Consider the following 23,760-nt stretch of genomic DNA (forward strand, 5'->3'; position numbering starts at 1 on the left):
CCAGAAACCATTGTGTACTATGGAAAGGGAAGCATGGATTTTGGTAGATAGCTGTCTCTGCAGACTTTAGAACTGAAGTTAATGAATTAAAATGATGATCATGACAAAGCTTTCTCTTTCCCTCTCTCCCATTTCCTTTCTTTTTATCTCCCTGAAATAGAGGTGGCATACGGGGATGGAGTACAAATGATCACATTTTGCTCACTCTGTGGTTTTTGTGGGACCAGCCCTTACTCAATTCAGTGGTAAACCAGAGGCTACTGCAGCATGGTAGTGAGGTGTGTGGAGTTGGAGCTAAGTTGTCTGGGTTCAAATCCGAGCTCCGCTACTTATGATATGAGATCATGAGCAAATTACTTGACCTCTCCAAGCCTGTTTCCCCATTTATAAGATAAGGGTAGGGCTTCCCTGGTGGCGCAGTGGTTGAGAGTCCGCCTGCCGATGCAGGGGACACGGGTTCGTGCCCCGGTCTGGGAAAATCCCACATGCCGCGGAGCGGCTGGGCCCGTGAGCCATGGCCGTTGGGCCTGTGCGTCCGGAGCCTGTGCTCCGCAACGGGAGAGGCCACAACAGTGAGAGGCCCATATACCGCAAAAAAAAAAAAAAAAAAAAGATAAGGGTAATGATAAGGATAGCATTTAACTTATAGGATTGTTGTGAAAATTGATTTGGTTAATTCCTGTAAGATAGTTATGCCTGGTACATGGTAAGTACCCAATAATTGCTAGCTTCTGCAGAAGCTACCTCCTGCAGGTATAAACGCTATCTCCCTATGCCTCTTCTATGCTTCCTTGTCCAGGCATGAAAACAAGATGTTTTCTTCTCTTTAAATTGGTGAAGTTATAAAGTAGAAATCCCTTCAATCAATTTTAAACTTTTATTACCCGTCTCCAAGCAAGATGGGTTTTTAAAATGTCTAAACGAGAGAGCTCTTTCTGTGAGCAAGGGTTGATTCAATCGGGGGCACATCTCTGCCAATTGATTTGAAGCATGGTTCCTCTTTGTGAGGTACAGTAAAGGTGAGGTGGGACTTTTTCATTGTGTTTTTTTGAAAGATAGAGCAGAGAAGAAAGGGGTCTTGATGTAGCATCTCAGGTGAGGTCCTGTGTTTCTCCTTAAGTACTCTCTAACCTTGAGATCACAGGCCAATTTTTCAATAGACTGCTACAATTGGGGGTGGGGTGGGCAGTGAGTGCACAGATGGGTCTCTTAGACTGGGGGGAATTCAGGGTAACTGAAGGGAGGTAGAAGCCCAGAAGGGGTGATCCAGCCTTTGCGTCTGGGGGTGGGGGTCAGAGGTGGAGAGTTGAGGCTGACCCTCCACATTCTTGTTCATTCTACCCTTTTTCTTACTCATTTATCCTCCCACCTTCTCTCCTCTGCCCATCTCCAAAATGGAAGACTGTATGCTGAAAGAATCAAGGAAAGATGTCTTTTATTTTTGAGAGAACTGTTTTAGAAAACAGGAAGTAGGTGAGGAGGAAAAAAGGGACCAACTGCTTTGAACAGCTTGTTTATTAAGTGCTATTTTATGTAAACATAGGGTTTCAAGTATAGAGTTGTAAGATATTTCTGATACCTTTAATTAAGTTTATTATATTTTGGAAGTACTTATAAGTCATCGAATTTATTATATTCTGGAGTATCTGTAATCAGTAATTAAGGTGGATGGTTTGGAGGTACTTGAAATTAGTACTGTAGGAAGCTACCTTCTTCCTTTTTTGTTGGGGCCCTGGCTGTTTCTTTCTTTTTTTTTTTTAAACATCTTTACTAGAGTATAATTGCTTTACAATGGTGTGTTAGTTTCTGCTTTATAACAAAGTGAATCAGTTATACATATACATATGTTCCCATATCTCTTCCCTCTTGCGTCTCCCTCCCTCCCACCCTCCCTATCCCACCCCTCTAGGTGATAACAAACCACCGAGCTGATCTCCCTGTGCTATGCGGCTGCACCTGGCTGTTTCTTTAAGCATCTATATTCTTTAACTTGCCAAGGATCAGTATCCGGTTTAAATATTTATTACCCATCTGATTTTATTAAAGGGGGTGCGGGGTGAGGAGGTAGGCAAGAGGGAGGGAAAGAAGGCGGTGGGAATCAGGTATCAATAATTACTGCCTTGTTTTCCTCTCATTGCAGAGTTGGCTTCAGACTGTTTATTTTACAAGTAATACATGGTATCAAGCACCTAATATAAAATCAGGCTTGGGGTGACTTACAGTTGAATCATATCACTCTGAATTGGCTACTTCGGGACTACAAAAATCACAAAGATCCCTAACTCAATTCACTTTCATCTGGGGTTGGGGAAAGGGGACACAGTGGAGCTATTTCTCATTTGGAGAACCTTGAGTTCTACAATCCAAGGTAATAACGCAATTTTCATCACATTTTTTGACTCATAAATTCATTGCACTATCAGCTTTAGTATTTGTTATTCAGGACTTGTTGAAATGTGCTTACACTTATTACAGCTAGTAGAATCCTTCTCTCTCTCATTTCCGTAATAATGTTTGGAGCTGTGTTTTTCAAACTCAGGTTAACGGTAATGAGTCTTGACCAGCATTTTTGAAAAATGGAATACAATAGAACAGGTCAGAGGCCATCACGCATAGGGAGGGTGGGCACTGTTTGTGAAACGTTGCTCATATTTGTGTGTGTGTCTGTACTGGGTCTCAGTGTAAAATGTGTTTTTTTACTGTAGGTTGTGATCAAAACGTTTGAAGGGTTTTTGGTTCTGGACAAGATGAAATAAGCCCATTGCAGTCTCTCTGCCAACAGTTACAACTAAGTATTCTCAACAAAATACAACTACCTGAGAACTCTGCAAAGTAAACAAGCAGGTAAATTAGGGAGCTTGGAGAAGCTATCTGTATTGGGTAAGTTACTCAAATTTTTTCCTTTTTTTCCTCTCAGCTTTGACCGGAGAGTAGGCCCCAGTGGGGAGCTTCACAGTAGCAAAGTCAGCAAAAACCGAGAGAAACCTAAAAGAAAACAACTCTTGTTTCTTCTACTCTACTCACAACTCCACTTCTGACACCAAAAGTGTGTGGGTTTTTTCCACACCAACCAATTCTCTTAACTCTTCAGACACCAACTGTGTCCTACAGCTCAATTCTTCTTCTTTTTTTTTTTTTTTTTTTTGCGGTACACGGGCCTCTCACTGCTGTGGCCTCTCCCGTTGCGGAGCACAGGCTCCGGACGCGCAGGCTCAGCGGCCATGGCTCACGGGCCCAGCCGCTCCACGGCATGTGGGATCTTCCCAGACCGGGACACGAACCTGTATCCCCTGCATCGGCAGGCGGACTCTCAACCACTGCGCCACCAGGGAAGCCCCTACAGCTCAATTCTGACGTTAACTACCTGAAGTTAGTGCAGACCTCAGAGGTTAAGGGCAGGCTTCCCTGGTGGCGCAGTGGTTAAGAATCTGCCTGCTAATGCAGGGGACACAGGTTCAAGCCCTGGTCCACGAAGACCCCACATGCCGCGGAGCAACTCAGCCCGCGTGCCACAACTACTGAAGCCCGTGCGCCTAGAGCCTGTGCTCTGCAACAAGAGAAGCCACCGCAATGAGAAGCCAGTGCACCGCAACGAAGAGTAACCGCCGATCTCCAAAACTAGAGAAAGCCCCGTGCACGGCAATGAAGACCCAACGCAGCCAAAAATAAATACAATTTATTTTTTAAAAAAAAGGTTAAGGGCTCAGTCCCGCAAGATTGCCCGTTTCAGATGCCAGTCACAAGTCCCAGGTTGTCACCTATATTCTGACCAACTAGCTACAAATTGGGGGTTCCCATAACCTACCTCTTCCTCAGGTTCAATAATTTGCGATATCAGCTCACAGAACTCAAGGAAACACTTACATTTACTGGTTTATTATAAAGGAAGATGAAGAGGTACATTAGGGGAGGTCTGGAAGGGTCCCTGTGAAGTTGGGGAGCACCACTCTCCTGGCACATGGATGTGTTCACCAACTGGACTCTCTCTGAATCTCTTTGGTAAGGGTTTTTTATGAAGGCTTCATCATGTAGGCATAATTGATTATTAATTCAATCCCCAACCTTCCTCCCCTCCCCAGAGGATGGGAGGTGGGGCTGAAAATTCAAAGCTTCTAATCATGGCTTGGTCTTTCTGGTGACCAGCCCCCCAATCCTGAAGCCACCCAGGAGCCCACCAAGAGTCACCTCATTAGAACAAAAGATGCTCCTACCACTCAGGAAATTCCAAGGGATTTAGGAGATCTATGTCAGAAACCGGGTTGGGGGGGGCAAAGACCAAATGCTAGAAAAAAAGATACTCCTAACACCCCTATCCCTCAAAAAATTACAAGGGTTTTAGGAGCTCTGTGTCAGGAACTGGAGACAGAGACCAAATATATATATTTCTTATTATGTCACAAACCCCATCTCTCTGACCAGAGGACTTGGGAAAAGGGTTCTTCCAAGTCAGAATTCTCATTAAAAATGTTTCTCTCTCTCCCAGACCTGTCCCAAGGGCAGCCCTCAATTGTGGGGCAGTGGTGGCAGCAGTATAGGCAGCTAAAATGTCAAGAGAAACACTGTCATTCGGGTTAATTGACTAGGAAATGAGCCCTGGTGAACCAGAGAGTACAGGGAGAATCCCAGAGAGGAGCCAGCTAGAAAGGGAATCCCATAATTCTGTGTATGAACTAGCACAAGTTTTACATGGTCAAAACAAACCCTAAGCAGCACAGCAAAGCCTCTGAAAAACTGAAATGGCATCAGAACTACAGCTCATAGAAGATGGGACAGAACTTGCAGTTTGAACCTAACTGGATTGCCTGATAAAACAAAACAAAATCAACGTTCTCTACAGCAGGGGTCAGCAAGCTTTTTCCATAAGGGAACAGATATTACATAGTTTGGGCTTTGTGGGCCATACAGTCTATCACAACTATTCAACTTTGCTGTTGTAATGCCAAAGCAGCCATAGACAATATGTAAACAAACAGGCAGGGCTGTGTTCCAACAAAACTTTACTTATAAAAACAGGAGGGAATTCCCTGGCGGTCCAGTGGTTAGGACTCTGTGCTTTCACTGCCGAGGGCCTGGGTTCAATCCCTGATCAGGGAACTAAGATCCTGCAAGCCATGTAGCGTGGCTAAAACAAAACAACAGGAAGAGAGCTGGATTTCAATAAGACCCAGAGTCTCACACACAGTATTCAAAATGTCCAGGATACAATCCAAAATTGCTCAACATAGAAGACTTAGGAAACGTTAGAACCGAAAACCACATTATCCGAAATTAAAATTCACTGTATGGGTTTAATAGCAGAATGGAGATGACAGAAAAGGAGTCAATGAACTTGAAGATAGATTAAGATAGATCTGAAGAACAGAAAGGAGAAAAAAAGATTAAACAAACAAATGAACAAGAGTCTTAGAGACTGTGGGTCCAACATTCCTATAATCAGAGCCCCACAGGAGGAGTAAGAGATTGGTGCAGGAAAAAAAACAAATTTGAAGACATAGCTGAAAGATTCTCAATTTTGGTGAAAGACATAAAATTACAGATTCAAGAAATTCAGTGAACCCCAAACAGGATAAATGCCAAAACAAACCAACCTTCCAAAAACCAAAGAAACAAAACAACCTACACTCAGACGCATAAACCCAAAGAAAAAGAAAAAAAATCTTAAAAGCACTCTGAGAAACAATATGGTGGTTCCTCAGAAAATTAAAAATAGAATTACCATATGATCTGTCAATTCCGCTTCTGGGTATATACCCCAAAGAACTGAAAGCAGGGTCTCAGAGAGATATTTATATACTCATGCTCATAGCGGAATGTTCACGATAGCCAAAAAATGGAAACAAGCCAACTGACAGATGAATGGGAAAACAAAATATGGTATATACATACAATGGACTACTTAGCCTTAAAAAAGAAAGTGACATATGCTACAACATAGATGAACCTTGAGGACATTATGCTAAGTGAAATAAGCCAGTCACAAAAAGACAAATACTGTGTGATTCCACTTATATGAGGTACCTAGAGTGGCAAATTCATAGAGACAGAAACTATAAGAGAATGGTGGTTGCTAGGGGCTGGGGGGAGGGGAAAATACGGAGCTATTAATGGGTATAGAATTTGTTTTGCAAGATGAAAAGAGTTCTCGAGATGGATGGTGGTGATGGCTGTACAACAATGTGAATGTACTTAACACTACTGAACTGTACTCTCAAAAACGATTAAGATGGCAAATTTTATATATAAAATTTGCAGCTTGCAGGATCTTAGTTCCCCGACCAGGGATTGAACCTGGGCCCTGGCAGTGAAAGCGCCGAGTCCTAACCACTAGACTTCCAGGTCACCCTTCCAAAAATGCTCAAGATGGCAAATTTTATATTATGTACATGTACATATTGTTACAATTTTTTTTAAAAAGCAGTCTGATAAAAATGATTAATTAGATATAGAACAATGATTTCAATGGCTGTGGATTTCTCATTAGAAACTGTGGAAGCAAGAAGACAGTGGGACATCTTTAAAGTGTTGAAAGAAAATAACTATATCCAGAGAGAATAAATTCAGGAATGAAGACAAAATGAAGACAATTCTCAGATGAAGGAAAACTAAGAGAATTAATTAGCATACTTGCTCTAAGAGAAGTGCTCAAGGAAGTTTTTCAGGCTGAAGGGAAATAAGAGCAGAGGGAAACTTGGAACTTAAGGAATTAAGGAAGAACATACATTATAAGTATCTCCTCTTAAGTTCTTTAAATTATGTATAACTATTGAGAGCAAAAATTATAACAGTATATGGTAAGGTTTTCAATGTACCTTGACATAATTTATACAACAAGTGCAGTATAACATAAAAGGGGGAGGGTAGGGGCCTCCCTGGTGGCGCAGTGGTTGAGAGTCCGCCTGCCGATGCAGGGGATACGGGTTCGTGCCCCGATCTGGGAGGATCCCATATGCCGCGGAGCGGCTGGGCCCGTGAGCCATGGCCGCTGGGCCTGCGCGTCCGGAGCCTGTGCTCCGCAACGGGAGAGGCCACAACAGTGAGAGGCCCGCATACCGCAAAAAGAAAAAGAAAAAAAAAAAAAAAAAGGGGGGGAGGGTAAAAGGATCTATATAGTTGTGAGGCATCTACATTTTACTTGAAGTGATAAAATATTAACTGTAAGTAGTTAGATATGTATATTATAATCCTGAGAGCAACCTCTTTAAAAGTATAGAGATATAACCAAAAGTCAATAGATATATTAAAATGAAATACTAAAAAATATTCAAATAATCCAAAAAGTGGCAGCAAAGGGGACAGGAACAGAAAACAAATAAAATCGTAGACCTAAATCCAACCACATCCATATCATTCGTAAAAAGTCTATTTTTTAATTTTTTTGGCCGCACCGTGTGGCATGCAGGACCTTAGTTCCCCAACCAGGGATGGAACCTGTGCCCCCTGGAGTGGAAGTGCGGAGTCCTAACCACTGGACCGCCAGGGAATTCCCTGTAAATGGTCTAAATGCAAAAATCAAAAAAAAAGAGAGATTATCAGACTGGATTGGAGAATAAGACCCAACTATATCCTGCCTCTAAGAATCCTACATTAAATATAAAGACATAGGTTAAAGGGATGGAGAAAAATTTTGGAGACCAGTGGCTTGAAGAGAAGGTCTGGGTTTTCCTCTCTCAGATAGCTGGGTGGGGTAGGACAGGTGTGTTTCGGTCACTAGAGAGACAAGCGTGGTATCCCAACAGCAAAAGCAGTGAGTCCCCCAAGTCTGGCTCCCAGACTCCCCACCTCAGCTATCAGTTCAAGCAGGGACTTTCACATTCATCACCCAGAAGCCACAGTTCACAAACCACCTGCTGAATCAAACTCAACAGGGATTCTCCTTGCTTCCAATAATTCTAATGCAGTCTTTGCCAAAATAAGGGCATGTTCTGATCAGCTGTAGCTGTGGCTATCCTGGCAAGCTGGCACAGGTTCCAAAGAGTCTGGTCTTGTACAATGTGCTTTATGTTCTCTGAGCCTCTGTGAATCTCATCTTTTCCATCGTGAGTCTAATAAATCAAAACTGTCTCCAACTGGTAAGGGAATATTGGAAGTCCTGAGGAGACGAATGAAGAGCTCAGTTACTGGGCCTTAGGTTCTGACTCCAATCCTTGAAGCTTTACAAAGCTGTTTGACATGGAAAGTCCAATCCAAGACAAGCCAAAAGCTCAAAATGAGATTCATGCCTCTAGGAGCAAATGAGGTCACTATTCGAAGAATCTGTGCCACTGTCCCCTCACAGATGAATAAAAACAGAGGTAAGGCCTACTTAAGTAGAACCGTAGAGGTTTTGATCGCAGAAAGAATAGATAAACTACAGGTCAAAGTACGCCAGGATTAGTTTGAAAGTTTTCACCAATTTCCTAATCATGATCAAACATATTTCAGAAAATGATTAACTTCCTACATAAATGAAAAACAGAACTTTTGAATGAAGGCTAGTCCAGGTCAGTTATTTTCTCTGCCAGCCTCAGGAACAATTAATGGTCTTGGTCCAAATAACACCAAGTAGAAATACTGTCCATGTTTTGTTTCGTTTTGTTAATTTTTTTTTTTTTTTTTTTTTTGCGGTACACGGGCCTCTCACTGCTGTGGCCTCTCCTGTTGTGGAGCACAGGCTCCGGACGCGCAGGCTCAGCAGCCATGGCTCACGGGCCCGGCCGCTCCGTGGCATGTGGGATCTTCCCGGACCGGGGCACAAACCCACGTCCCCTGCATCGGCAGGCGGACTCTCAACCACTGCGCCACCAGGGAAGCCCCGTTTTGTTAATTTTTATTTATTTATTTATTTATTGGCTGTATTGGGTCTTCATTGCTGGGCTTTCTCTAGTTGCGGCAAGCGGGGGCTACTCTTCATTGTGGTGCGTGGGCTTCTCATTGCTGTGGCTTCTCTTGTTGCAGAGCACGAGCTCTAGGAGCACAGGCTCAGTAGTCGTGGCCCATGGGCTTCGCTGCTCTGTGGCATGTGGGATCTTCCCGGACCAGGGCTCGAACCCGCGTCCCCTGCATTGGCAGGCGGATTCTTAACCACTGTGCCACCCGGGAAGTCCCGACTGTCCATGTTTTATGAAAAAGGTTAAATTCTAAGGTTAATCGTGAACAATCGCTTGAATTTCAGTCAGATCTACACCCCACTCCCATATGCTTATGGGAAAGTCTGGTCTCCATTTTCAACTTATTTTCGTAAGTTCTTATTGTACAGATTGCTACCTGAATCCTAGTATCTGTTCTCCCCTTCCTCCATGGTATAGAATCCTGATTCTGAGTCAGGCAAATGGTGGCCTGGAATAGACTAATCCCCCAACCTCCCTTGCAACTAGGTGTGACCTACCATGGGACTAAGTCCTAGCCTGTGAGTTGTAAGAGGAGATATTATGGAGCAGCCTTCAGGAACCTTCTATAGAACACTGCTCACACATTTCCTGCACTCTTGTCTCCTTTCTTTAATCCATCTAGATGCTTGGAAAGTGGATGTAGTAGCTGGAGTGCTAGCTGCCACCTTGACCATGAAGACCTGGAGGAGTCCAGGTTCCTAAAGACTTTGTGAAACAGACTCATCACACCAGCCCTGGGTTGCCTACTTTTGGACTTTCATGGTAGGGAGAAGTAAATTCCCATGTTGTGTAAACCCTGCTGTTATTTTTGGTTTGTGTTACATGTAGCTGAATCTAATCCTAATGAAACCAAGAAACACTCTCCAGGGATCCCCAGGAAGATGTTCTAGGTGGAGAAACCACCATTCCAATCTATTCTTTGTAGAAGAAAAGTGCAGTCAACTTGCCTCTCTTGAGACATTTCACAGTAAGGTTACCAAGAGAAAAACCAACCAACCAACGAAACAAAACACAAACAAACAAAAACAACCAACAACCCCAAAACCAACACCTTAATGAAAACCCTAAATGGAGGGCTAGTCTTTGAAAACATTTTAGTTCTGCATGATTTGGTGGGAAAAACACAGTGCAGGTAAGCTGCAAGGCCTGTCCTCTAGTTCTCATTCTGATGCTCCCTTCCTTGGCCTTGGGTTGGGTTTTCCTCTGCGAACAGTGAGGGTTGTTGAGCTAGATATCTCTAGGCTTTCATACAGCACTGAAATTCTAGTCCATTTTCTAACCTCCATTACATTATATACTCGTTTTTGGATAAATTAAATAATCCTCAAGTGTTTTTCACAGTGCTTGGCACACGGCAAGGCGCCCTATAAACATCAGCTAGGAGGGACCACGTTACTCATTGTTGTAGTTTCCACAGTGTCCTGCACAGAGGAGGTGCTCAGCAAGTGTTTGCCGCATCCTCCGAGGCTGCCTTATCTTCTGTTGGTCCCCTGCCTGCCCTACAGAAAGCTCTTCCCCCGTACTTACTGGCGTCAGCACGAAGAACCTGAGAAAAGGAGACGTTAGGTTCCAGGTTACACAAATCCATGGCAGAAAAATCAGCAGTGGAGGAGGAAATACACTGTTTATTTACAATTCTTTCACTTTATCCACAATTTCCCATACAAACATAAAAACTAAAAAAATAAAACCACCACTTGGGAACACAAGTGTCTTTCTTTAATTAGTCCATCGAGGGAGGGTCACAGCCCTCTCACTCTGTGAAGGAGACTATTGAGGCACACTGAAGGGGAAAAGGAAAGGGCTAGAAAGAATGCCTGAGAAACAGCTCCCGATGAGAAATGTAACATGCCAGCGTGGTGGGCTTCACTGGCAGACTCAGGGCCTTACCCACAGGGGAAAACTGCCTGGCTTTCCAAGAGGGTGCCGGCTGCCTGCCACCTCTTCACTACCAAACACCCAACATCCAACACAGGTCACACATCTCATGAGCTGTGTGGGGTGTGATGGTGACAGTCGGGGACACCGAACACCTCTCTCTCTGGGAAGAGCCCAAAACCCCAGGGACACACAGGAACCCCTCTCCTTGGCACTGACAGTCAGTCACAGCTTCTGTCTTGAATACAATGCTGACTTAAAAATGTAAAAACAAAAGCCCTCCCCAGCTTCCAGGGGAAAGGCAGGGGCTAAAACATGCAGAAGGGCTTCTGCCTCTGTAGTCCTCTCTCTGGGAGGCTGCTAGGGGAGAAGGGTGGGGAGCTCTGACCGCTGAAGACGTGTAAGGGGCACGGCAGATGCTCCACAAAGGCCTGGGGCAGGGATTGAGGGGCGGGGGGCGGGGAGAGAAAAACTCTGAGACACTGATGCTTGGGTTGGCTGCCACCCGGTCTTCAAAGCAGCTCCATCTGCTTGGCTGTGCTCACTCTAGCAGACTCCCATTCACTTCCCTCACAGGAGGGCACCCAGAAACCAACCTGGAGGTGCTGAAGCCACCTGCCTGGCAACTTCATTTGTGCTAGTGACCTAGATTGCTTTCACATGTTGATGCACATTATAAATATAAAATCATATCTGCTACAAAGAAGACATATATTTATACATCTTTACCCATATACATAGTAACACAATTTACACATAGTATCTTGGAGTGGGTCATCATGGAAAAAGGGTCTGGAGAGGTAAAAAGCCCCTTCTCCCTCCCCTGCCCTGATCCTTCTCAAGGGATGCTTGTGTATGTGGTCACTGGGGCCCTTCCCAGCTGGTTGCAATGGGGATAGTCTGGACACAGACATTCAGACATGTAACTAAATGCTGATGGGTGTGTATACCCACATACACACACACACGCAGGCACACATACAGATGTCTGGTGAGAAAAGGAAAAATGAAATTCCTAGCCCTTGGGTGTAGGCCTCTTCCCAGAGTTATAAGCATCATTGCCTCCTCCATCTGAGAACAATGGTCTTAAAAAGCTGCCCGTCACTGGCTCAGACTTGGGCAGAAGGGGAAAGGCTAGGAATTGGGGGTAGAGGGGAGGGGCCAGGAGTCTTTTGAAAACATAAGGCGTTTTGGACCTGTGAGCAAATCAAACTATGTCACAAAAAAGCAACAGTATCAGTTGGAGCTGGGAGGCAAGAGACAGCCAGTCCAGGTAGGGCAATGTGACTGGAGACCCTGAGCCTTCCCCTGCCTCGGTCCAGTTTCTTTTAAAGGGGCAGACAACCCTGTACCTCCTTTTCTGTCCTCTCCCACAGCTGGGCCCATCCACACGTCATGGAATACTGACAGTGGTCCAGGAGAGCCATCTGGAGACATGGAGTGGTGGACAGGCACGCCAAAAAGTTAAGACCTGGGTGGCGGATGTGAGCTTTTTACAGCAGGAGTGGTTCCTGGCCGGGGTCCACGGCTCGCACAGTGGCCACAGTGATCAGATTGCCATCAGAGATGGGGGCAGTCTGGGTCCCCGCGGGGAGACAGCACCTATCGGCGGTAGTGATTGGGGGCGTCGGCAAACATGTACTTGAGTCTATACGCCTCAGCGAGGAGCAGCCCAATCTCTTCGTTGCCCCAGTGTATCGTAGGTAGGTTTTGTAGCAGCATGAGGAGACCCTGGAATGCAAGAAAGGACTTTCATCATTTTATCACTGACCAAGGGACCGGCAGGCCCTGGAATGGAGCCCCTTCTCCGGGGTCAGGCATCCCAAGGGTCTGATCTCCCTCCTCCCAGGCGGCACACAGCCCTTGGCCCCTAGTTCACCTTCAGGAAGGCTTGAATAGCCTCTGCTGAGTCTCTGATCCACTAACACCTGCTTCTTTAATAATATTATAAATAGAGAATGACAACAATAAATAAGGATCTTTAAAAGAGAAAAATAATCACTCATCATCCAAATATACCTCTCTTAATTTCAAAGTATTCCTTTTTAGTCTTTTTTCACACGCATATTTCTTTAAATAGTTGTAATAATAATTATGATTTTACATGTCTTTTTAAAAAATTTATTTATTTATTTTGGCTGTGTTGGGTCTTCGTTTCTGTGCGAGGGCTTTCTCCAGTTGTGGCAAGCGGGGGCCACTCTTCATCGCGGTGCGCGGGCCTCTCACTATCGCGGCCTCTCTTGTTGCAGCACAGGCTCCAGACGCGCAGGCTCAGTAGTTGTGGCTCACGGGCCTAGTTGCTCCGCGGCATGTGGGATTCTCCCAGACCAGGACTCGAACCCGCGTCCCCTGCATCAGCAGGCAGACTCTCAACCACTGCACCACCAGGGAAGCCCTACATGCTTTTTAACCATCCTTTTTTACTATAATTTTTGTGTTTTCCCATGCAGCCTTCAAAAATGATTATTCTCAATGTCAGTATTCTAGCATGTGGCTATACCTTAATTGACTCAACCCGTTTCCCTTTTTTCCTTTTTATTAGATACTTAATTTGTTTCCTTTAAGGAAACAAAACAAAACAAAACCTTTATTGATAAGGCTGCTATGTACCCTTTTGCATTTGACATCTTTCTCTGAATCCCAATGTTCACTTGTAATCACTTTATTTATCCTCTGCCCTGTTCTCCAAAGACTCTCCTCAACCAACCTGTCCAGCTGATTTCCCACTGTTCCCAACATATGAGCCTCATCCAGCCAGGTCCACTTCAGCCACATTTATCTGTGCCTCCAGGGTTTAATTTAGGTTGTTCCTTTCACTTGGAACACCTCCTCTTTTCTCCTTTCCCTATCTAAATCTTATTCAGTTTTCAAAGCCCAGGTCCCTCAAACAGCTCCATGGAGATAGCCTATTAAAGAGGATATTAGAGTAAAAGATGAATGTGAGGATTTCCTTGGTGGCACAGTGGTTAAGAATCCGCCTGCCAATGCAGGGGACACGGGTTCGAACCCTGGTCCGGGAAGATCCCACATGCCGTAGAGCAACAAAGCCCATGAGTCACAGATACTGAGCCTGCGCTCTAGAGCCCGCAAACCACAACTACTGAGCCCACGTGCCACAACTACTGAAGCCCGCACGCCTAGAGCCAGTGTCCACCAACAAGAAAAGCCACCTCAATGAAAAACCCACCTGCCGCAACGAAGAGTAGCCCCCACTCGCCGCAACTAGAGACAGACCGCGCACAGCAATGAAGACCCAACGCAGGCAAAAATAAATAAATTAAATAAATAAATTTATAATAAATAAAGTAATTAAATAATTTTTTAAAAAATGAATGTGAGACTTTAGGTTATCTCTGTAATTTAGCTACCCATGCTTCTGCTGCTACTTTGTGTTCTTTCTCTGTCTTCTTTCTGAACTGGATATTCTTCTTATTTTTCTGATTATTAAAGAAACAGTAGCAAGACAAAACCCAGAGGTAAAAAGAGACTGACAGATTTGATACAATTTTGAAACCTCAATATGCGGAGGCACAAAAACAAGGTTAAAATATAAGAAACTGACTGCAAGAAAATATAACACTTATAAAAGACAAAAGGTTAATAAATAACCACAATAAAAAAAAAGGAGGGCCTCCCTGGTGGCGCAAGTGGTTGAGAGTCCGCCTGCCGATGCAGGGGATACGGGTTCGTGCCCCGGTCTGGGAGGATCCCATATGCCGCGGAGCGGCTGGGCCCGTGAGCCATGGCCGCTGAGCCTGCGCGTCCGGAGCCTGTGCTCCGCAACGGGGGAGGCCACAACAGTGAGAGGCCCGCATACCGCAAAAAAAAAAAAAAAAAAAAAGGAGTACCTACAAATCAGTAAGAAAAAAAGGAAAACCACCAAATGGAAAAAACGGATGCGAATAGATATATACAAAATATCAATGGCCCACCAACATGCTAGAACCCTGCCTTTGGCTGATTTGCACCATCCAGCAATGCTTTGTAGTTTTCAGTGTAGAGGTCCTGCATATCTTTTATAAAATTTCTTCCTTTAGTAATAGAAATTTAGCGGGGCACAAAGCTGCCTCAGCACATCAAGGCTATGTATGGCCAGCATGATTAAGTTCTGGCCAATTTTGGAGACAGTGTAACTCCTGGGTTCTGCCCTAAGCTTACCCTTCTCTCCTTCCTAGAAAATGGCTATGAATGGAGGAGTGGAAGTGGTCATCTTAGACCGTAAGAATAAAGCTATGTGTTGAAGATGGCAGAGCAACATGACAGAAGAAATCCACGTCCCTGCTACTCTGGAGCCCTGTTAGCCCTGGACTCTGACACTCAGACTGTTAGTTGAAGAGAAGTAAACAACTACCTTGTTTTATGCCACTATCATTCTCTGGTCTTGGTTTCAAGAGACAAGTTTACATCATCTTAGCAAACACAGGCCACATCTATCAAAACCAGAAATGCAGGTAATTCCCTGGCGGTCCAGTGGTTAGGACTTGGAGCTTTCACTGCCGGGGCCCGGTTTCAATCCCTGGTCAGGGAACTAAGATCCCGCAAGTTGTGGCAATGCGGCCAAAACAAACAAACAAACCAAAACCAAACCAAAACAAAAAACCAGAAATGCACATGGTCTCTGATCCAGCAACTCAACTTCTATGTACCTCTCCTCAGGAAATATTCGCACTCCTGTACAAGGGTGTGCACTGCATCACTGCTTCAAATGGTGGGGAAAAGGACACGAGGGAAGTGTCTTGTCAGTATGGGACACTTAGATAAACCAGTTATCCAAATCATGAAATACAAGGCATCACCTGTAAAATGAAGCAGGCCTACACATGCCAAGGTGCAAAGATATCAAAGACATTTTAGGGGGGCGGGGGAACGAGCAAGTTGCAGAAAAATACTCATAGTACGATCCCACTGAAGTAGAAGAAAAAACACAACTATATGTTTGTATATGTACATAGGTATATAAAATTTTTAGAAGGCTAGGTGGTAAACTGTTAACAGTGGTTACCTTTGGGGATGGGAGACTTTCACTTTTTCTCATCATACGTCCCCTTGTTTTCAATTATTACAATAAAGTCTTTGTATATTACCTACTTATAAAATTTTTTTTCGAGTAATACACATTCTCTGGAAGTTTAAAGTTTTGTTTACTTTGTAAAAAAGTAAAAAATCAAAAAATAAATTACCCTTAACTTTATAATCAAGAGGAAGCCACGTTTAAACGTTTTGGCATATTTCCTTCTAGTCCTTTTTCTGCACATTTTACACAGTTGAAATACTTTCTCTAAATAATTTTGAATCTGTTTAGCATTTATCATAAGCATTTCCTCTAATATTAAAAACTCCTTTTAGACATTTTCAACGGCCAAAGAATTTTCCATGATGCAGATGTACCATAATTTACATCTTCCTGCTTTGAGCATTTAATCATTTCTAGTTTTTCACTATAATGAAATTATAATGAACAGCCTTGTGCAAAAAGCCATATTTTAGATGATTTCCTCGGGCTAAATTCCTAGGAATGCAATTACTGTATCAAAGGGCATGAACATTTTAAAGGTACTTAAAGCTCATCCAGAAAAATGCTCATTTCCCTAGATCTCTACCAGCACTGAATACTCTCATTCAACAAACTTTGTTAATTGTAACTCCTGTCCCTGAGATTTCCAAGCCTGAGAACAGAACTCAAAGCCATAAGTCAAGGGAATTCCCTGGTGGTCCAGTGGTTAGGACTCTGCGCTTTCACTGCCACTTTCACTGCCAAGGGCCTGTGTGGCACAGTGAAAAGAAAAAAGATAAATCTGTAAATTGGAAAACCCTGCACTCAAGTTATTATTTTAATGTTTTCACAATTTTTGTACAAGCATGTACTCATGTAATGTGAAAAAAATACAAAAATGGGGGAAATCATATAGATCTATGTTTTCTGACATTATAGAACACCCACTATATTTTGTACAGTGATAAAAAGAGGTTACAAAAACAATGTATACAAAATGTTTCCATGAACAGTTATGTACATACAATGTTTTTATTCATATGGATTTGCATGGCAAAATGTCTGGAAGGAGATATATCACTTTTGTGTGGTAAGACTTCAGGTAACTTTTTTTTTTTTTCTTTTTGCTTACTGGTATTTCTGATTTTTCTATAATGGTTACACACACTTGCATAATTGACAAGCAAAAATAACCAACAAAGGGGTGACCTCTCTAGAAGAGAATATTCTTTGATAGGAGAAGCTCTACCTGTAATTTCCAATTCTTCTAGTCTTGCTAGAAACCTCCCAGAAGCCTTGAAATATTTCTTCCCCTGACCAAAGTCAACCTCCCACCTCTCCGAAGGGCAGGGAGGCTTGGTGGAGGAACCATTCTGCCACCTGGTGGCCATGCCTAAGAACTGTGCTGCCCACACAATGCTGTAACAATGGGAACCCTGCCCATGCATTGATAAATTAGGGATAAAGAAGTAGAAACCAAATTATCACGTGTGGGGAAAGAAGGTGTTAATCACAAATCAGGTGCTTTAGTCAAGGGGTAGAGAAGAGACACTGCTAGGGTGGGGAACAATTGAACATTTGTTACAAAGCCAGCTCATGGGAGCATTAAGCATAACATGCAGTCAGGTGAAACACTACAGTCGTGAGAAGACAGCTTGTGGGGCAAACAGCAGAGAGTGTTTCCACGTTAACAGAAGGGGGCAACGGCTTTCAGAAAAGAAAAGCTCAAAATGGCTGAAAAAGGTACCTTCTGAGAATCCACAGATTCCAAAGGAAACAGAATATTGCAGAGGAAGAATCTGAGCCATGTGTGAGGGGGTGGGGGGAAGACAACAATTAGACAAGGGGGCCAAAGGAGAAGGGATAGTAGGTAACAAGCAAAGAGGCCTTGGTAAGAAAAAATACAGGGGAAAGTCATTAGAGAATATCCAACAGATGGAAGAATTGATGAGGAAAAGGGGGTCCATGAAAGATAATACTCTTCATAATGGTAATTATCATTTACTGAGCACTTACTACTCACCAGATGGGGTTCTTCACACGTACTCTACTACCACATTTAATCCTCACATCAACTCTATGAGGCACTTATTATTACCTCCATCTTACCGATGAGGAGACTGGGGCACAGAAGTTAAGGAAGTTGCCTGGGGTCAGAGCGTAATGCTAGGCTGGGATTTGAACCCAGCCAATCTGGTTCTAGAGCTTGTGCTCATAACCACTATACTATATGCTGCGTGCCTGGAGTAAGAAAAGTGGGACATGATGGAGAAGGAATGAAAAGAAAAGAAGTCATAGAAGAGGCTGTTTGAAGGAAATCTGGAAGAGCTGATTAATTTTACTCGGTAATAAGGGCCAAGGACAACCAAAGAGGATGAGTAATAATTAACAGCAAAGAACTTACAGGTCACATTAAATATATACTATTAAATATGACACTGTGTACAGAATCACCTAGCAATACTAGAACATTCTTTGCAAACGTTAAGTGTATTCAGGCATGTAAAAATACTTTCCTAGTCAAATCAGTATTTTGAAACAAATCCCTCTTGTTTTGAGAATCAGTGAGGCAGCAAAACAATTCCCTTGGTCTCAATAAAAACTTTCAAAAACATGTCCTTGTATGTAAACTTTTTCAGTCAAGCGTATTCATAGGCTTCCCTGGTGTCAAAGCACCTAGTACAAGTTCCCCCACCAGAGAAAGCCGAGTCCCCCTCCAATGTTTGTTTTGTTTACATGTTGAGGAATCGTGCCCTTTCTCACACCAGCTTGTTCTTGGTGGAAGATCTTTAGGTCCCAGGGTTGTCTCTGAACCCTTCTTCTGGGCAGGATTCAAACTGGCAATTTACTGGCTATCTGTGAAGATGGGGCCTGCATTTGGGCAATGTTTCACAATCCTACCCTTAAGTCCCTGCAGAAGTGGTGGGTGGACGCCATCTGGTTCAAGGGATTTATTTACATTTAGTTTGTTATTTAGGCCTGGAACATCCCACGGGCTTAGCACTATTTCATTTAATAACTCTGACCTATCTCCTACAGAAGTCACTTTCAGAGTGGGAATCTCTCCAAGGTTTTCTTCCGTAAGATGAAAGCAAAGGATTCTAAGACCAGCTGCTACTCTGGTTTAGAGTCATCAGCTGGTCCCACAACTCCTCTGCCAGTTCCCTTTTTATGTATTTAAAGGAACTGTGGTTATTAGTCTTAGAGTTCCCTGCCTGGGGCTTCTCAACATCACTTCTGAGCCATCTGTGGGGTCCCATGCTCTCCTAGACTCTCAAAGATGCTGCTTTTCCCGAGGGGACGCTTTAGGCTGCAGGTGACCAGGCATTTGCTCAAGTGCCTGTTCTCTCTGACTTACATAAAATAATGTATCTAGGAAATTATTACCTCCATAATAATGGAGGAGGGGGAGGGGGACCATGTAAACCAAGCTCACGTGCCCCAGGAAGTGCCTGGCCAGGCCCTGAGGGAGAGGCATCAGAGCATAATCCATGCCCGGAGCACAGATTCCAGGTCTCTACACTTACTCCCTGGGTGATCTTGGCCTAGTCAATCTCTCTCTGTGACTCAGTTTCCCCATATGTGAAATGGGGGTAGTGATTACAACTTATCTTGTGGGACTGTTGCAATGAATTAACATAGAGAGACATTTAGGATAGTGCCTGGTACATTAAAAGTACTAAGAAGTAGTTAGATTGAACCTTATTAAATTGCCAATACTTGATTGTTTTGACCTATAAAAATAATTTCATAAGATGCAACCTAACATTATCACCATTATTCTATTACGCCAGCCCAGGCTGAGGGCCAGAATTGCCGAGGCCCCCTCTACCATGAAAGAGCCTTGGTGCAGCCCTGCTGGAAGCTCTCATTTGAAGCAGCCTATGGCCCTGTCTGCCCCTACAGCACCTGTGCACGGACACGCCTGAGGTTCCCTTGCTCAGAGGTCTCAGGAAGGAAACTTCTTTTTTTTGTTGTTGTTGGCTACGCTGCAATGTGGGATCCTAGTTCCCTGACCGGGGATCAAACCCGTGCTCCCTGCAGTGGAAGTGCAGGGTCCCAACCACTGGATCACCAGGGAAGTCCCAGAAACCTCTTAAAGTGAGCCTCCTGTGTCAGTTTTTGGTCCCCTCTCCCAGGCAGACCCCAGACAATCGCCCAGCTAGGGAGAGGTAGATAGATGCCTTTCTTCTGGGCACTCTCACCACAGCCGGGGCACCGCCCTTTGCCCCTGCACCCTCTGAACACCTCCTCTCCAGCCCCATTTGGTCATCCAGCTTGGTTTCACCCAGGATTAGCCTAGCACAGTTTACTCAGATAAGTTTAAAACCACTTAGAGACTTGGGTTTCTAAAGCTGTCTTCACTTCACTGCTCCCCGGACTCAGAGAGTACATTGCAGGAAGTAATATTAGTGATAATAAGCTCACTGTTTTGAGGGCCATATGCAAAGTACACCAACAGCTTCACATGTAGTGATTTGTATAATCCTCATAATAGTCCTAGGAGGTAAGTACTCTCATCCCCATTTTACAGGTAAGAAAACTGAGGCATAGAGGGCCAACTTACTTGCTAAAGGTTGCACACCTAGAAAAATGGCAGAGCTACGGTTTGACCCCAGGCAGACCGGCCCCAGAGACCGTGGCTTAACCACTGTACTATTCTGCACAGTCCCCAACTTTAGAAGGAGGGTTGCTGCGTCACCCTATACCCTCAGCTGGCTCCCCTTCTCTGCTCTTTAAGGGTGATACATCGCCAGTCTGCTGAAACTGCCACAACTCTAACTTTTATATCTGCAGCTACTTCACCTGATTTCTCTTCAAGTCACTCAGCTTTTAGCCCTAAAAACTTCTCTCCCCCAGACTAGGCCTGTCTGGCTCTCTGGGATACCTGTATTCACTGACAGAGCTTCCTCTGCAGTGATTTCATTGCAGGCAGCCCTTTAGCAGTTAGGATGTACGGGCCTTCTTTCTCTACAGAGGTCACAGAACAGCATCTCACAACCCCACACAACGCTCTTCTGCTCTTGTTCCTCACACCCGTGCCATGCTTCTGTCTCCTAAGGGACACCGCTCGTCTATCCTAACACAGCCAGGTGCAGTTTTTCTTTTATTATTCATAGAATTACAGAACTATGGAGTTAGAAGGAACTTTAATCACCCATTCTGTTTTGTCTAAAGGAAAGAGGGGAGACTCCTCTATGAGTAGGACTAGCTTAGGTGCTAATAAGCCGACAAAAAGTCCACTGTCATTCTGTGGGTTAGTGCAGAAAGACCTCAGGTCCATCAGATAATCGAATATGCTACCCAGCATAGAATACCTCCATGTCTACCAGAGTTTTAAAGTCACAGACTATTGTCCTGTACTCTATCGATATTGTGAATGGCTAAAAGCCATTCCAGGAATCACGTCCACCTCCCTGAGCTAATCTCGGAAGCACTTTTATCACATATGACAAGGCCCTCCGAGCCTGGCTCATGATAACCAAACTAGACTTTGTGCTCTCGATATCCTGCTCCACACCAACCACATTAACAAAACTGCCAGCTCGCCCAGCACGTGGCCAGTCCAGGCCCTTGTTCTCATTTATCCTAGGGCGTCACACATGCTGCTGGCTGGCAGAAGCTGTGGAAGCTGTGGCTCTGTACCCACGGCCTGCAGCCTCGGCCCCATGGCTACCACCTACTCACAGAAGCCCACTCTTCCCTTTTTTCTTCCAAAGCCCTTCCTTGGGCAAATTGGGTCCTGTCTTTCCATTTATCTGCTGAACAGGCTTCTGTGCTTTAACCACCTAACACCAATTATAGAGTGGGACTTCCCCGGGGGTCACTTGGAGATACTGCTGTCCTTGAGAACGCCTACGGTATCAGTTAGAACTTAGAAAAACATTCAACCTCCTCTGGCTTTTCCCCTCCCTTTTTTTTTTTTTTTTTTTTTTTTTTTGTGGTACGCAGGCCCCTCACTGTTGTGGCCTCTCCTGTTGCGGAGCACAGGCTCCGGACGCGCAGGCTCAGTGGCCATGACTCATGGGCCCAGCCGCTCCGTGGCATGTGGGATCCTCCCAGACCGGGGCACGAACCCGCGTCCCCTGCATCAGCAGGCGGACTCTCAACCACTGCGCCACCAGGGAAGCCCCATTCCCCTCCCATTTTTAAAAGGAATATCTACCCATTAAAACAAAAGCAACCCCCAAACCCCTCAGTTCAGCAACGGACAAAGCAGAAAAACAAAAGCCCACTGCCACCCCCAGAGATTACGACCATGAACTGCCTTCAGCCCTCTCTCTCTGCAGATGGCAGAGCCTGGCAACCTGTCTCCTCAATCCCCACTCCCTGTCCCCCTGTCCTGGGTCCCCTGCAGCAGCTGCCTGGCTTCCGGCACCTCTTCAGGCTTCTTCACATCCCCGCCTCGGGTTCCAGGATGCTGGGCTCCCACTGGTCACCCCCCTGCCTCCTTGCCTGTCTGCCTCGCCTCCCTGACCTCTTGCGTAGGAGGGTGCAGGGCTCAGGCCTGGCCTTCTTCTCTCCTCTGTCCACTCCCACCTCCTTTGGATCTCATGCAAGGCGCTGGCTTTAAAGACCATCTAGCCAAAGGCTCCTAAACATACATGTCCAGTCCAGCTTGCTCTCTCTTTCAACTCCAGACCCCTAAGATTTATCTACCTTTTCTACCTCTCCATTCAGATGTCTAACGGCATTTAGAATTCAACATGCCCAAAGCTGAACTCCTGATCTTCCTCCATAAACGTGCTCCTCCTACAGCTTCTCACAAACTGTAAAGCCACCCTGACTCATCCCTTTGTCATACTCGACACACAATTCCTCAGGAATTCCTGTTGGCTCTATATCCAAGCTCAGGCCGCTTGTCACACCTCCACTCCACCATCCAGGTCCAAGCCACTCTCGTGTGTTACCTGGAGGACTTACACTAGCCTCCTGGGTGGTGTCCCTGCTTCCAGCCTTGCCCACACCTGCAGTCCACACCAGAGTGAACCTCTGAAACCGTAAGTCAGATCATCTCCCTCCTCTGCTCAAGACCCTCTTCCACTCAGAGTAAAAGCCAAAGTTCTTACTCTGGCTACGAAGTCCTCCATGATCTGGGTCCCTTGTGACTTCTCTGGCCTCACTTCTTCCTACTCTTCCCTTGGGCCACTCTGCTCCAGGCCACACTGGCCACCATCATGGTTCCACCAACAGCCCAGGCATATTGCGACCCCATGGCCTCTGCAAGCCTGTTCCTCCTGCCTGGACGCTCTCTCCGCAGATCCCCAGATGTCCACATGGCTCGCTCCCTCACCTTCTCCCAGCCTTTGCTCAAATGTCACCTTCTCAGTGAGCCTATCCTGACTACTGTGAAATTGCAACCTGTCCCTCCCCTACCACCTAATAATCCCTTTATCCTGCTCTACCTTTAAAAAATTATATTTCTTATCTCCTTCTAACATTCATTTTAATTTACTATTTACTAGGCTTTTGTTTACTTTAAGTCTCTCCCCAACTAGTATGTAAGCTCTACAAGAGCAGAGTTCTCTGTTCTACTTTCTGTATGTCCTAGTCCCTCAATGGTGCCTAGTATGTCGCAGGCATTCAACCAGTGCTGGTCAGCGAATGACTGAAAGGTCCCTTGGACCCGCCCAGCTGCTCTGCAGCCTTTCTGGCACTAAGACCCTTTCACACTGAAGAACTCTGGGCCCCAGTGCCTTCCTGCCAACTGGGAAGGGCACCCTCTTATGAGCATCCTTTCTCCTTTGCTCTTTCCATCCAGGTACCTGCTGTGGTAGCTTCTATGCGCACAGCCCCACTAGACGGATGACTCCCATTCCGACGCTCATCCCCCATGCAGGCGGAGCTCCAGGCCACTCACCTGAAAGTCCTCCTCATCCAAGATCTCTTTCCTCCACTTGATCAAGAAGGCTGCACACACGTAGAGATGAAAGTGGGAGAACCCTTCTGGTTCAGACTGGGGAGGGAAAAAACCGTTAGGTCTCCGAGCCCTCTCAGAGCCAATCCTTCTGCAAGGTGGGA

The 23,760-nt window shown here is 45.0% G+C and overlaps 1 protein-coding gene across 1 annotated transcript in view; it reads right to left on the reverse strand.

Moving 5' to 3' along the window:
• Window positions 1–10,484: 10,484 nt before the first annotated feature.
• TBC1D22B (TBC1 domain family member 22B) overlaps window positions 10,485–23,760 on the reverse strand; it is a 65,237-nt gene continuing 51,961 nt past the window's right edge. The window contains exons 12-13 of the mRNA XM_060109487.1: window positions 23,600–23,695; window positions 10,485–12,476 (exon numbers count right to left, since the gene is read on the reverse strand). Coding sequence (XP_059965470.1) covers window positions 12,348–12,476; window positions 23,600–23,695 — 225 coding nt within the window. The 3' untranslated portion in view covers window positions 10,485–12,347. The remainder of the gene's footprint in view (window positions 12,477–23,599; window positions 23,696–23,760) is intronic.

The sequence above is a fragment of the Mesoplodon densirostris genome, chromosome 10, assembly GCF_025265405.1.
Source record: "Mesoplodon densirostris isolate mMesDen1 chromosome 10, mMesDen1 primary haplotype, whole genome shotgun sequence".
Classification (NCBI taxonomy): Eukaryota; Metazoa; Chordata; class Mammalia; order Artiodactyla; family Ziphiidae; genus Mesoplodon; species Mesoplodon densirostris.